The 13,069-nt window shown below is 33.6% G+C and overlaps 1 protein-coding gene across 1 annotated transcript; it reads right to left on the reverse strand.

Annotated features, from left to right (window-relative positions):
- Positions 1 to 5,412: 5,412 nt before the first annotated feature.
- Positions 5,413 to 12,305, reverse strand: LOC104612062 (beta-1,3-galactosyltransferase 7-like). The gene is made up of 11 exons (XM_010279376.3): positions 11,971 to 12,305; positions 11,630 to 11,726; positions 11,464 to 11,522; positions 11,146 to 11,357; positions 10,957 to 11,020; positions 7,193 to 7,265; positions 6,992 to 7,112; positions 6,793 to 6,880; positions 6,565 to 6,690; positions 6,162 to 6,271; positions 5,413 to 6,069 (listed from the first exon to the last, which is right to left on the reverse strand). The coding sequence occupies exons 1-11, from the start codon at positions 12,063 to 12,065 to the stop codon at positions 5,921 to 5,923; spliced, it is 1,194 nt and encodes a 397-aa protein (XP_010277678.2). The 5' UTR covers positions 12,066 to 12,305; the 3' UTR covers positions 5,413 to 5,920.
- Positions 12,306 to 13,069: the final 764 nt, after the last annotated feature.

The following is a 13,069-nucleotide window of genomic DNA, read 5'->3' on the forward strand; positions in this document are numbered from 1 at the left end:
ACCATATATACTTTTATATCTTATATAAAATATATTTTGCAAAACAAATCTCAACGGTTGAAATCAGCTGCCGGCAGTCTTGGTTTCCATCAGTGAGAGTGCATCCCCGATCATTACCTTTGTCCGACAAAGGGGCTGATCCTGTCACTATGATCACCCACTCAGATGAATTCTCAGACTATCCCAACATGCCCAGGTTTTGACCCCCGCTAGGGATCTCACTGATTGGTACATCAAAGATAGCCCAATCCGACACCTAGTGCAGTATCATAATCGAGTCTAGGGGTCGGGTGTAACTTTCCAGTTTTGCCCATCAATCTCCAAGGTCCAGGGCAATACTGGAAATCTGGTCCAGTTCAAAGATTCAATTAATCCTACACTGTATGTGCCTAGGGTCTCACCCTAGCAGTTGAGACAGGCCACCCCAACCGACTTGGTGGCACCACAGTGTCAGCCTTGTCAGGATAGGTCTCCCCAGACCGACCCACTGGCTATGAACATTCTAAACTAACACGAGTCTCATTAAGTGTCCAGTTTAAGGGTATTACACAGAAACATACCAAAGGAACATGAATCAAATATGTATCTTTATTCATTTACAATAAACTCATAAAGTACATCATTCTGATTGAAGCTAAGGGCATACAAAACTGTCTAACAGGTAGAACCAAATTTGCCTTGAAATAAACCCCTAAAATATTTTGAAGGATGTGAAGATTTCAACCCAAGCACTCATAACTACAAAAGCCATGATCTCACTTGACCATTGAGTTACTTAAGTGATTTGGTAATTTGTTTTCATTTTAATATTTGAATGTGTATATAAATAATGTAAAAGGTAATATTTACAAAATTTAAATTATAATGATAAATTTTGAACCATATATTAATATAGTATGATAATCTATATATTAAATTACTCAATTTAATCAATAAAGATGATATAAGTTTTAAACTATATATTATCATTATTGAGAATCAAGTTTTTAAAGGACAAATTTCATTTTTGTTTTCTTTGAAGTGGAGAGTAAACAAAGAATAGGTTCCACAGGTAAACCCCGGAACTGACCCAAGAATCACCAAGGCCAGAACCGACCTTCATAAGGTAGGTTCCGGTTCCAAAAGGCTTGGAACCGACCCCTAAGGATAGGTTTCAGGTTCTGCTATGGAACCGAGCCAAACCAACCCATGTTTACCCGTGCCAAATACACAAATGGATTTCATGATTGCCTTAAAAATCTATTGGTGATCCCAATTTCTAGCAACCATGAGTGTTTTGAATTGTCTAATCTAATAATTAAACTACGGGTCTCTTTGGTTCGTGGTCAGAATCGAAATTGGAACTGAAATCCCTCGAAATTGGAATTGAAATGATCTATTCCTATGATCTGTTTGGTTCAAACACAAATTGGAAGGGGAATTGGAATCAGATGAAACGGGATCTCATTTCAGGGAGAGGAGGGAATGGCCATTCCCTCAAATGGGGAATGTCATTCCACTAGAATGGGATGGAAATGGAGTTCCAATTCCGCCCAATCAAACAATTGGTCATTCCAATTCCGATTCCAAACCCCTATTCCCACGAACCACACGGGCCCTACTTTGTTACTCCCTTTCAAACTGGTCTGAGAAGCTAACTTGTCCAAGAAGATGAAAAGTATCCTCGGAAACAGTTTGGAATAAATATCAGCATTTGATGATGAGTAACATATATACCATGTGAGTGATCAAGGACCCAATAGCTACCTTATCAAAAACGAAATGGTAGCCAAGCTCTGTCTGAGCATGGAATATGGGATACATCGTTAGGGAAGTGCAAATTGCAAACATTCAATAATACTTGTTCCATAATTGAGGCCCACAATCACCAACTGATGATGGCTCTATTAGTAAGTTCCCTAGCTAGTAATAGCATAAACTTGAGATCAAATTCCATTACTACCGGGGTTGGGGATTATGTGCTTTGGGGACGGGCTATTCCCCCATCGTGTAGCCCCAAAAGAAAAAAAAAAAAAAAAAAAAAAAAAAAGGCCCACAGTCATGGTTAAACTCAATTTTTATTATTTTTTACTTATATGAGTATTAACATTTTTACAAAATCACTTTGATGCTCTATTTTTTATTATTTTTTACTTATATGAGTATTAACATTTCTATGACCATTAATAAAAATGAGAATGGTCATTCTCGTTTCGTCAAACACCCTGATTTTGTTACCAATTTTATCCTTCAAATCCAAAGTTATTTCGAGTATATAGACAGTAAGAAAGAATGTGTATATAAAAATGAAAAAAAAAATAATGCATGATGGTTTGGACACTCGTTACAAACCACTGCATGTTTTGGACATTTGTGATAGACCAAATGTTAAGTGTTCTCCAATTCTTTTTTGGACGAAAATGAGAGACTTACCAACAAAACTAAGAAAATTTAACATGGGATACATGCCCCAATACCCAAAACATTTTCAATGTCGTCAATTTCTTAACGGCAAAGGTCATTATCAAGTTAACCATCAACTTTGTTTGATTTACTAATTGGAGGTTCATATTTTGTTCTTTGGTTCTTTCTATTTTCAGTAATCTTTGGCTTTCTTAGTGGATTGATCAAGACAACCTTTCTGATTCAAAAAAAATGGAGGGGTAGAGGATGCCAGAATTAAGTGATTATTTAACCAATTAGTAAAAGAGGTAAGTCTGTTCTATAAATCAATTTCCTTTGAATTATAATCTTACTAGCGGAGGAGCAAATGTGTTGCAGGGCAAAACATGATTGTAAGTGGCTTGTCATAGCTAAATTATTATATAGGAAAAAAATTGCGAAAGGTAAATTTTTTAATTAAAAGTTTATTGGAAAAAGGATCTATTTAAAATAAATATAAAAAATGGATAATAATATATTTAATTTAATAAAATAAATCAATAAATAAATAAACAATCACATCCATGAGCAATAGAGAGAAAGAGGGAAAAATGACTTTTGTCATTGTATTTTTTGTTTTATATAGTGGAATAATTGTAAATAGTTAAATAATAATAATAAATTTATAAAATAAATGATATAAATAGACAATCATGTGAGAGAGTATATATATATATATATATATAAACACACGATTCTTTGTCTTACTTTGCTAGAAATTATAATTTGTTAGATTATTAAATTATTAACCAATTAAATAATTTAGTAAAATAAGTAAGTAAATAAAAAACTTATGTATTACCAACGCAAGATTGGTAAAGGCTAGCTATCCAAAATTATTTAATTAATTAATTTAGCATTGTTAATGGGTCAAGCTGAACTACTGGGCTACCGAGCTCATGAATAGGCTTAGCCCAATTCGTGGCCTGTCCTGGCCTAAGACTTGGCCTATGGACCAGCTTGGCCCGTAGCATTGCACGGGCCCATGCGGGCTCGAGCTAAAATAAAATTTTCTGATCTTATTTATTTTTGTCTATTTTTTAAATTTATCTTAAATTTGTCATTATTTTTTTCAAAGTTTTTAAAAAACATGGCTTAGCCCAGCTCGTGGCTTGGCTTGCGGACCAGCCTGGATTGGGCTTAGGCCGTATATTGTATACAACAATTATATAATATATTAATATATAATTTTATTTTCAATTTTATTATATTATTTCATTTTATTATTGCATATATAAACAATTGTACACATCAAAATTCATATAAAATAAAATTTTACGATATTTTTTTAATTTTTTGGTCTATTTATTTTAATTTATGTTAAAATTTTCATTATTTTTTTCAAAATTTTTTAAAAAACATGGCTTAGCCTGGTTCATGGCCCGACGTGGCCAAAGACTTGGCCCATAGCATGGCATTGGCCTACGCGGGCTCAGTCATATACTATATACAATAATTATATAATATATAATTTTATTTTCAATTTTATTATATTATTTCATTTTATTATTGCATGTATAAACAATTGTATACATCAAAATTCATATAAAATAAAATTTTAAGATCTTTTTTAATTTTTAATTTATGTTAACCTTTTCATTATTTTTTTTCAAAACTTTTAAAAAGCATGGATTAGTCTGGTTCGTGGCCCGGCCTGGCCTAAGACTTGGCTCACGAACCAGCCTGGCTCACAGAACGACATAGGCCTGCGTGGGCTCAGACCGAGGGCTATGTTGGGCCGACCCCTAAAGTATCCCAAGGGAGGGAAGCATGGCCCAACATAACCCAATTGTAAATAAAATGAGAGATAAAGGCGATTTTTAACAAATATGAAAAAGGTAGAAGTTTAGTATCATCATTGTAAATAGTTAGTAGTGGCACCATGGTAAAGGAGAAAGGACATGTTATGAATGTTTTTTTGTTTTATTCAATGGCATCATTTTAATTAATTAAATTTGTAATGGTAATGGTTAAAGCATGAAAAGTGAAAGATTATAAGATTATAAAACTTCATTTAGGTTATATAAAAAAAGATTCCATTTAGCAAAAGCACAACAATCGGTTGTACAACCTTTTGCTTTTAGGTTATATATATAGATTTAAAAAAAAAAGTTACATCTTCATGAACCAGTTGACGATGGTGAAAGATCAATATTTTTTTATGAACCAGTTGACGATGGTGAAAGATCAATATTTTTTATGAACCAGTTGCAGCTAAGTGGGTTTTCTTCTGGGCAAAGGCTTCTCACCGTTATTGTGCTATATATGCTGGGTTTGGAAGTCGCTTAAAGCAAAATACGTTCAGAGGGTCTTGGATGTCAAAAGGCTAGGTCATTTGAATTCTTAAGTCCCCCCTTCTTTTAATTTCATTACTTGTCTCAGACTTTAAAATTACAAATTTTTTTGTTTAAACCACTTCTTGAGTTATGGCATTGAAACATTATAAGGGATGGTTTTTTGTTCTTTTTTTTTATAGAATAGTAATATTTTAGAGATTATTTGCATCGATTACAAGTATGTATGCTTATTTCGTCTCTCTCTCTCTCTCCATGTAGAGTCCAATAACAACCAAATCGAATTATTTTGCATGTAAAATCTACGTACTCCACTAATTAAAAAAATGGAGTAATTGTCAAATACTTGGTTTTAAAAATAATTAAAAATGAATTATAATTATTTATCATTAATTATTCATTTTACCCTGTTATAATTATTTACTATTAATTATTCTTTTTATCTTGTTATTATTATTTACTATTAATTATTCCTTTTACCATGTGCATCGGACAGGCCTTTTACTAGTGAATCTATTAAATATGGCTACTCTAAATATTCATGTATCAGTGGTCCTACAAACTGATCTTTTATATATCTTAAGATAGGCAGCCATTCAACGCAATATTTGAACCTTGCCAACAATTGAACGTATTACTAAAAGTCTAAAAGCATATGCAGCAATAACATTCTAGTACACATCCAAACACACAAAACTTTGCAAATGGAACAACTCTAGTATAATCAATTGAATATCAGAGTATGGAATTGCCAATGAAAATGGAGCTAAATAGACCCCTGTACAAATCAATCTTGTTTGTACATAGAGTGACCAAAATACAGTGAGCCTCATTTGAAAGAATAGTTTTCCTTCTGTAAATATCCTAGCATGCTCCCAAATCCAGAAAGAATACAATTCTGGAACATTCATTCTTATAGCAAAATGTAAGCTGGATCAAAACAACACTTACCAGTTGAAAGAGATTTCAAACTGTTAGGGACCCTAGATCCCAGCTACCAACTTTTAGTGCCTTATCAAGAAATGATGGGCATGGATAGACCAAATGGAGATTATATGGAATTGCATTGTTTCTCTATCTCAAATGTCAAAACTGCCAATTGATGCTTCTTTCAAGTTAGCTAGCTCAACCTTGGCTTTCTTTTGTGGCAAAACTTGAACCGATCTCCCACAAAGATTGATCAAAAGCCCCATCATCCCAATAAATTAGAGTAGAGTATTCCAAATAGCTCCTTTACCTTCACCACATCTAGAATGAACATTCTTGATCTTCTCCACTGATTTGCAAATACCACTGCAGCTCCAATCGAATGATGCAACACAAACATTGCCCGCCTGCGCCTTCCACTCACAATCTATAGAACGGAAATGAATTGGAAAATGAAAGATATCAAGAAGGGAGCCACAAAAATCCACAATAATAGAAGGTAGCTCTGAAAAATCCTACCTGGTGGAGTCCCACAACACATATTGCGTTCATCAATGTGCTCAACTTCAAGACCAATAAACCAAGCACCAAGTGATACATCTTCATTTGCATACTTGTGCAGTATGGGCCTGTAATCACACAGTCAAACAGTTAAGACTTTTAATTCATTCTAGAAGAAAGGGCCAAATACCAATTTACCATATAACAGGAAATATCTATTTTAACTAACAAAATCATACTACGTGATAACTGCATATTAGAACAAGGTGGACCTTTAGCAACCATGTTAAGGTAAACTACTAATAGTTATTGTTTATATCACATTCAAACATGAGATAACTGTGGAACCCATGGAATCCAACAATATAGAACCCAATTAGATTTAAACAGGAGAACTAAATAAGGAAAAACCAACTCTTACTGGTTGATTGATATGTATGTGGCCAGATCCTTTGAGATTGCATAGATTTGCCCTGTTGCATGCCGAAAGTATTTATTTCCCTCCTCTCCAAACTTCCAGTATTCGGGTTCATGATACTTAACATTCCTAAAAAATTAAATAAAAGGAAAAAAACAATGGAAATATTGCATAACTACATGACCTCAGAAGGCAAAATTGAATAATAAATTTAAGTTCCAGCAGAATTACTTCTGATAAAGAACGGGTCCAGATTTCATACATCCCATGTAGACTCTAGGCTTTGAACGGTGGCGGGCAAGAGTTGTAGCTAGCATGCCTGCAATTCTCAAAAGTTGTAGAACTGAAATTTTGTAACTATAAACAAAGTAAATGTCTCAAATTACATAAATATGGCTTAAAACAGAGGAAAAGTAGAAATAGTACATACCCAAATTAACATGGACATCATCATCCACTTTGACATAGAATTCTGCATCCCATTTTGCAACAGCAGTGGAGAAGAAAGTTTTTGTCTTTGCAGAGAGTTCATGGTAACCTTCAACATGTTCCTACAGGACAATAGAACAAGATTCAGAGCTTCTGACAAATTCAGTATTTGTATAGAAAGTTAATGAGTCCTTTCTTTTACCAGCCTAAGAAAGTCATTATGGATGGAATCTTCAGAATCAATGGCCCGATCTAAAATGCTGTTGGTTGTTGCACTATAGCAAAAAAATGTAGGTATTAGTCAGGTTAGGTCACATTTTAATTGACCATCTAAATTCTTGTTAACAACTTTGCCATATAAAAGGCCAAGAAATGAGAATGTGAGACCAAGACGGTGAGATATTAACTGAACTCTTAAAAGAAAATAAAGTCATGGTAACAAAGACAAAATAAAACAAGCACATGAAAAATGGAAAACAATTATCTAGAAACAGTAACAGCTAGTTATTTACCATCAAAGATTTGACCTTTTAGTAACTAGGATAGCCAAGTTCTATTTCATCCAAAATTGAAGTTTTAATATTGCATTTCCGGGATTCTTTTCCTTTCAAGTTTAAAAATAAAAGAAGGGGTTGGAAACTTCAGCCAACATTGTATCTAATTGCATCACCGAAGTTAAACCTTATGCAGGGATGAAAAAGCTGAGAAGCAAAGAAGGTTTTTAGGCTACTTTCTCCATTACAAGAAAGGGCTAAGGGGGTGTCTAAGATTGGTTGTCACATCTTTCTTAACATTTTATATATTTCTAATTCAGTAATTTTCCAAACCCTAAAGAATACCATATTGTCCCCGTTGAGACATGTTATCCAACCTTCAAAACTCAAAGCATTTACTTATCCTTTATCCAAGAAAAGAGAAAGCTCAGTTTCCACCAAAGCATATGACATTCCTCCATGACTAGCATGCCAGCTACCTGGTTCACACCATTATCATAATCACCTCATTTTGGCTTTTTGCAGGCATTCCTTACAATCAAGAAAGCTTTCTTTTGTTGCTAAAGACTAACCATGCCCACCATAGAACCATGACATTTGATTTACTGTCTTTCAGGCTGAAAACCGTTGGCATTTTGTGGTTCATACATCACATAATAGCCCCCACAAAATCTCTTTCTTGATCTAACATGAGGCAAAAGTTTATTATCTGCCTTGGGTGAAACCTTGGAAGGACTTCAACTCATTCTTGTATGATTAATGCTTTTCTGGATATTGGGTCTATTACTTTAAAGGTTTCTTTAAAAGAAAAAATAAAGGAGGGTCAAATTAGAAACTGGTTGAGCAATTTGGCAGGAATTTTTCCTCTTTTGATTCACGGTAATGTTTGGAAAAGATTATAAATTTTTCTTATCATATCATTATATACCTGATATCTTAACTCAGACCTTCATCTTGGTTTACCAGTGACCTCTCCCCCTTCTGCACGTTTTTCCTGCAAAAGTCAACAGAATCCCCCCCCCCGCCCCGCCCTCATCAAGCTTATACGTCCACTCACATTCATTTACAACATTTGGCTAAGCTAACCTCCAATCCCCCAAGAGTTGAGAAAGACATCAACACCTCAAGCTCATTAGGAGCTAGAGCCAAGACAAGCCCCCAAACCAGGGAGGTGAGCTCAAATTAAGCTGACCACAACTAAGACGCTTTGATATCCAGATATGCCATCATTCTAAAATTTCCTTTAGTTTAATGCATTTTAAAGATGATATGATGTTGTCACTGTCAATAACTGTATTCATGAAAGATTTCCAAATACTTGTTTAGGTAAAAAGTGATAATGGGGCAGAAAGAACAACCCCCCATTTGAAAGAGAGAAACCAATATAAGAACATCAACTACCACATTTATGTTGTTCACCACAGACTCCAAATTCCAAAATCTTGGTCCTATCACTTTAAAAGGATCTCTAGCATCCATAACTAAAGTAGATCTTTGTTACATACAAGGTTCAAAGTATCGGAAATGTCAAGTGTATCGGAAAGGCAAATTTAAGAGACGTATCGGGATATGCCTTCGATACACATGCGTATCGGAGAAAAACTAAGATGCGCATAAATATACTTGGAAACACTATAAATACTTTAATAAATCATAAAAATACATCAACAACACTAAGTATAAGACCTCAATGAGGTGTATATATATTAAATTAATATATTTTAATGGTTTTATGAAAAAATGTATTATAGTTAATTATAATTTCATTAAAAACCCTATACTTAACAATAATTTATAAATTATAATTCTTAAGTTTTAATATTTTATGGGATGGGAAAAATCCAACTCTCCTATCCAACCATAAAACATGCATTGACAGAACTTCTATGTGAAAATATAATTAATAAGTATTTATCATTTAAATAATTATTATTTATTATTTATTTCCAAAAATTATAAAAAATAAATAAACATTATATAATATATTCAAAAAATAGTTATTAAAGAAGAAATTTCAACTGCATTGTAGATATGATAGGTCATCCATAGAATTATAATATATTCAATCATTGTGATCAAATGATAAAATATAATTAATTATTTATTTATTTTTTATTTCTAAAAATATAAAAATAAAAAATAATTATTAAAGAAGAAATTTCAATTGGTTTATGGATATGATAGATCATCCATAGAATTATAATAAATTCAATTGTTGTAATTAAATGATAAAATATAATTATTTATTATTTATTTTTTAATTCTAAAAATATAAAAAATCAAAAAAAATTAAAGAAGAAATTTCAATTGCTCTAAGGATATGATAGATAAATACATAGATCTAAAACATACTTAGTCTTTATAAGCAAAGAAATTTTGATATCATAAAATTGAAATGTAAATCAACATAAATTTAAACATTCAAGAAAAAAAAGAAACCACAAGATATTATAAAAAAATTGAAAAAAATTACCTATTTTTGCCATATTTTTTCAAAATTTAAAAAATCTTAAAAATAATAACAATTTGCACTTGTTTCTTGCAAACTTTTGCAAATCTTGCACTCAAGGAATGAAGTTTGGAGTTTTAGAGTCGTTTGGGGGTGAAAGAAGGCTTATTTCGGGGAAAAGAAGCTTGCTTTCCCCCTTTAATATTTTTTTTAGTTTTTGGCTATCTTTTACGCCGATACACCCCTGATACACCCCGATACGGTTCCGATACACATGAAAAAAGATGAAACATCTGATTTCCATGTGTATCTCGTATCTGTTTTTCAAAGATATGATACGATACGCCCCGTATTGGGTGTATCGTATCAAAATTTTAAACCTTAGTTACATACAAAAAGTATGAAGATATGAGCCATTTTGTAACTCCCTGCTCTATCTTAATGAACCAACGATACCTTGATTTAAATGTCATGAAACCATCAGAACCAAATATATAATACTCTATATTCAAATTAGCTCCATAACTACATCCAACAAGGAACTGGCCAGGTTTACAAACGTTATTTACTTTTTGAAGCTCTGATCTCATTTTCATATAACCTATCAGTCTATTCCCAATATAGATGTTGCAATGAATGAATATAACTTTATTGATTTTTCTGACAAATATGAATAGATAGAACTTTATTCATATACCTCGTTCATTGCATGGGTATGAACAACACTACAGAAATAGTGAACTATTGATTAAAACTGCCTTCTGATACTATCATGGTGAAGTGTCTTTACATGCTTGGTTGAATGACTTAGAAAAACCATGTTATCATTTTAGTTTAGCACATGATCAAACATCAGCATACATTCTTTGAAAGAAATATGTAATAGATGAGCTCCCAATGGTCAGTTGCAAATGGACTAACAATTTATGTCCAGTAAGAAAGAAATAAAAATCACCAGTGTGCTCTGGCTCTTAAAGTTGAGTTCTTGATAGAAGCCTGGTGCAATTCAAAGAAAGGATGTACCTGTGCCCAATCATGAACCTGATAACAATTCCCTTCTCTTTCTCTAGTCGTCGGAGCTTTGCACCTAGTTAATCACAACAACGAAATTACAAAAATTATAAAGATAATCATCACTGAATCCGAATGCTACTTAACAAAACCAATGTTTGATTTTCATATGAGTATATAGAAAGGATTTAAGAATAATACCTTGAGGCATCCAGGTCAGTCGGACAGAATCTCGCCTCTTTCTGCTACTGAATGCAGTGTTTATACCAATAACCATAAACACCTTCTTTCTTGGTGGGATATCATGAAAAGATGATAACTGTGAAGGAGAATGATCAGGATTCCCTAGCTCCTGAGCACTTCTGGCCGCAGCTAGCTCCATTTGAAGCGTCGAAATTGTCTTGTCCAATGACCTACCCGGCCACAAAAGATCCATTTAAGGAACCAAATGATCAACTGAATTCATAAACAAGTAAGCATCTAAATCATGTAGAATTACTAATGCAATTCGATACTAACTTAATTGCTTCCTGGGTTCTAAAAACCTCCCCCATAAGATCCTTATCTTCTCCACGCTTCTGATAAAAAGAAAACAGAAACCAGCATATTTAAGGCATGAAGCTAGTAGAGAAAACAACAAGTCCAATATCTAAATGAGATATCCAATTTTAGATAACATACAGACCCGCCTGAACATGCAGTTATCGGAGATGATTCGCAAATCTTCTTCATATCGTTCCCTTGATATCATTTGACCGTATGATTCTGGAGTAGACCACACCCTGGAGAAACACAATTTCATTGCATTCTCGATCAACAATTGATGATCCCTTAGCATTAATACCCTTTTTACAATTAATCCACCAAGAAAAAAATCCCCCAGAAACCCATCAAAGCAAAACATTTCTAATTCCAAAGAAATCCAGATTTATACGAGATCAACATAAAAATAAAATAAAGTTTTTCTATTGCGAAGTTGCAAACCCCAAAACTAACGATGACCCTTGGAGTCATAGAGAGGAGAACCTGTTTGTGAAGAACATTCCAAACGCAAAGCTGGATATGCAGAGAATGACAATCCACTTCCCTGAAAATTTCTCATTTCGGTTCTTCATATTCATTTAATAAAGAATCAAAACTAAAAAGGAAAAAATAAAATAAAATAACTTTTGTTTCAAACGTTCTTCTCTCTCTCTTTCTCTCTCTAAGGAAGAAGAATGAAAAGAGCTGATTTGAATTAGAAAGACCAGATTTTGAATAGAAAGAAGATAAGAGAGAGAGAGAGAGAGAGAGAGAGAGTCAGGAATAACGATGACGAGGAGAAGAAAAATGCGAAGAGCTGGTTTTTTCTGCGAGTTAGGCCGTCAAAGTTACGATTATTCGGGGCCTTTCGACCGCTTCAGACTTTGGAGCTCAGACCCTTTGTCCCGTTAGTCACGCTCTCTCTCTCCTACTGCCAATATAGGAGTCTCCCTAGGACCATTTAATGGCTTGACACGTGGCACACTTCTAATATAACCTGGCCACCTGGGAGACTGGAACTGATCACCTTCCCTTAATCCTAATTCAGAGAGTCAACCGATTCAGAGGGTCAACAGGTCAAGGTCAAGTCCAAACGGACCAAACCAACAGCCTAATTATGATTTGGAAGATTTAGGAAGGATTAATTGTCGTTATTAATATTTAATCACAATTAATTAATAATGGCTTTTGGACGCTAGTGTGGTAACCTGCGGTATGTTATTCTTAAAAAAAAAAAAAACAAAAACCTGCGGTATGTTAATAACAGCGCACAAATCAAAACCGTTGGATACACGGTCAGACCAAGATGCTCCCAATAGACGGTGGGATGCAATGTGAGGTCGGTATGAAGAGTGGCTCAGTTGGGAAGGAGTACAAATACAAATATGTACAGTGCTCTACAAGTTTGTATTTGTACTCCTTACAAACTGAGCCTGATGACAATTGCAATTAAGAATAGATGATTTTTTGGTAGAATTAAGAATAGATGATTAAGAACCTGTTTGGACTTATCAAAACTGAATAAAAATTGACCTTGAACAGTCACTAAGGCTGTGTTTGGCATGCTTTCGATTAATTTTATGAATTTCTACATAAAAGAATA

Source organism: Nelumbo nucifera, chromosome 1 (assembly GCF_055504915.1).
Source record: "Nelumbo nucifera cultivar China Antique chromosome 1, China Antique-T2T, whole genome shotgun sequence".
Lineage (NCBI taxonomy): Eukaryota > Viridiplantae > Streptophyta > Magnoliopsida > Proteales > Nelumbonaceae > Nelumbo > Nelumbo nucifera.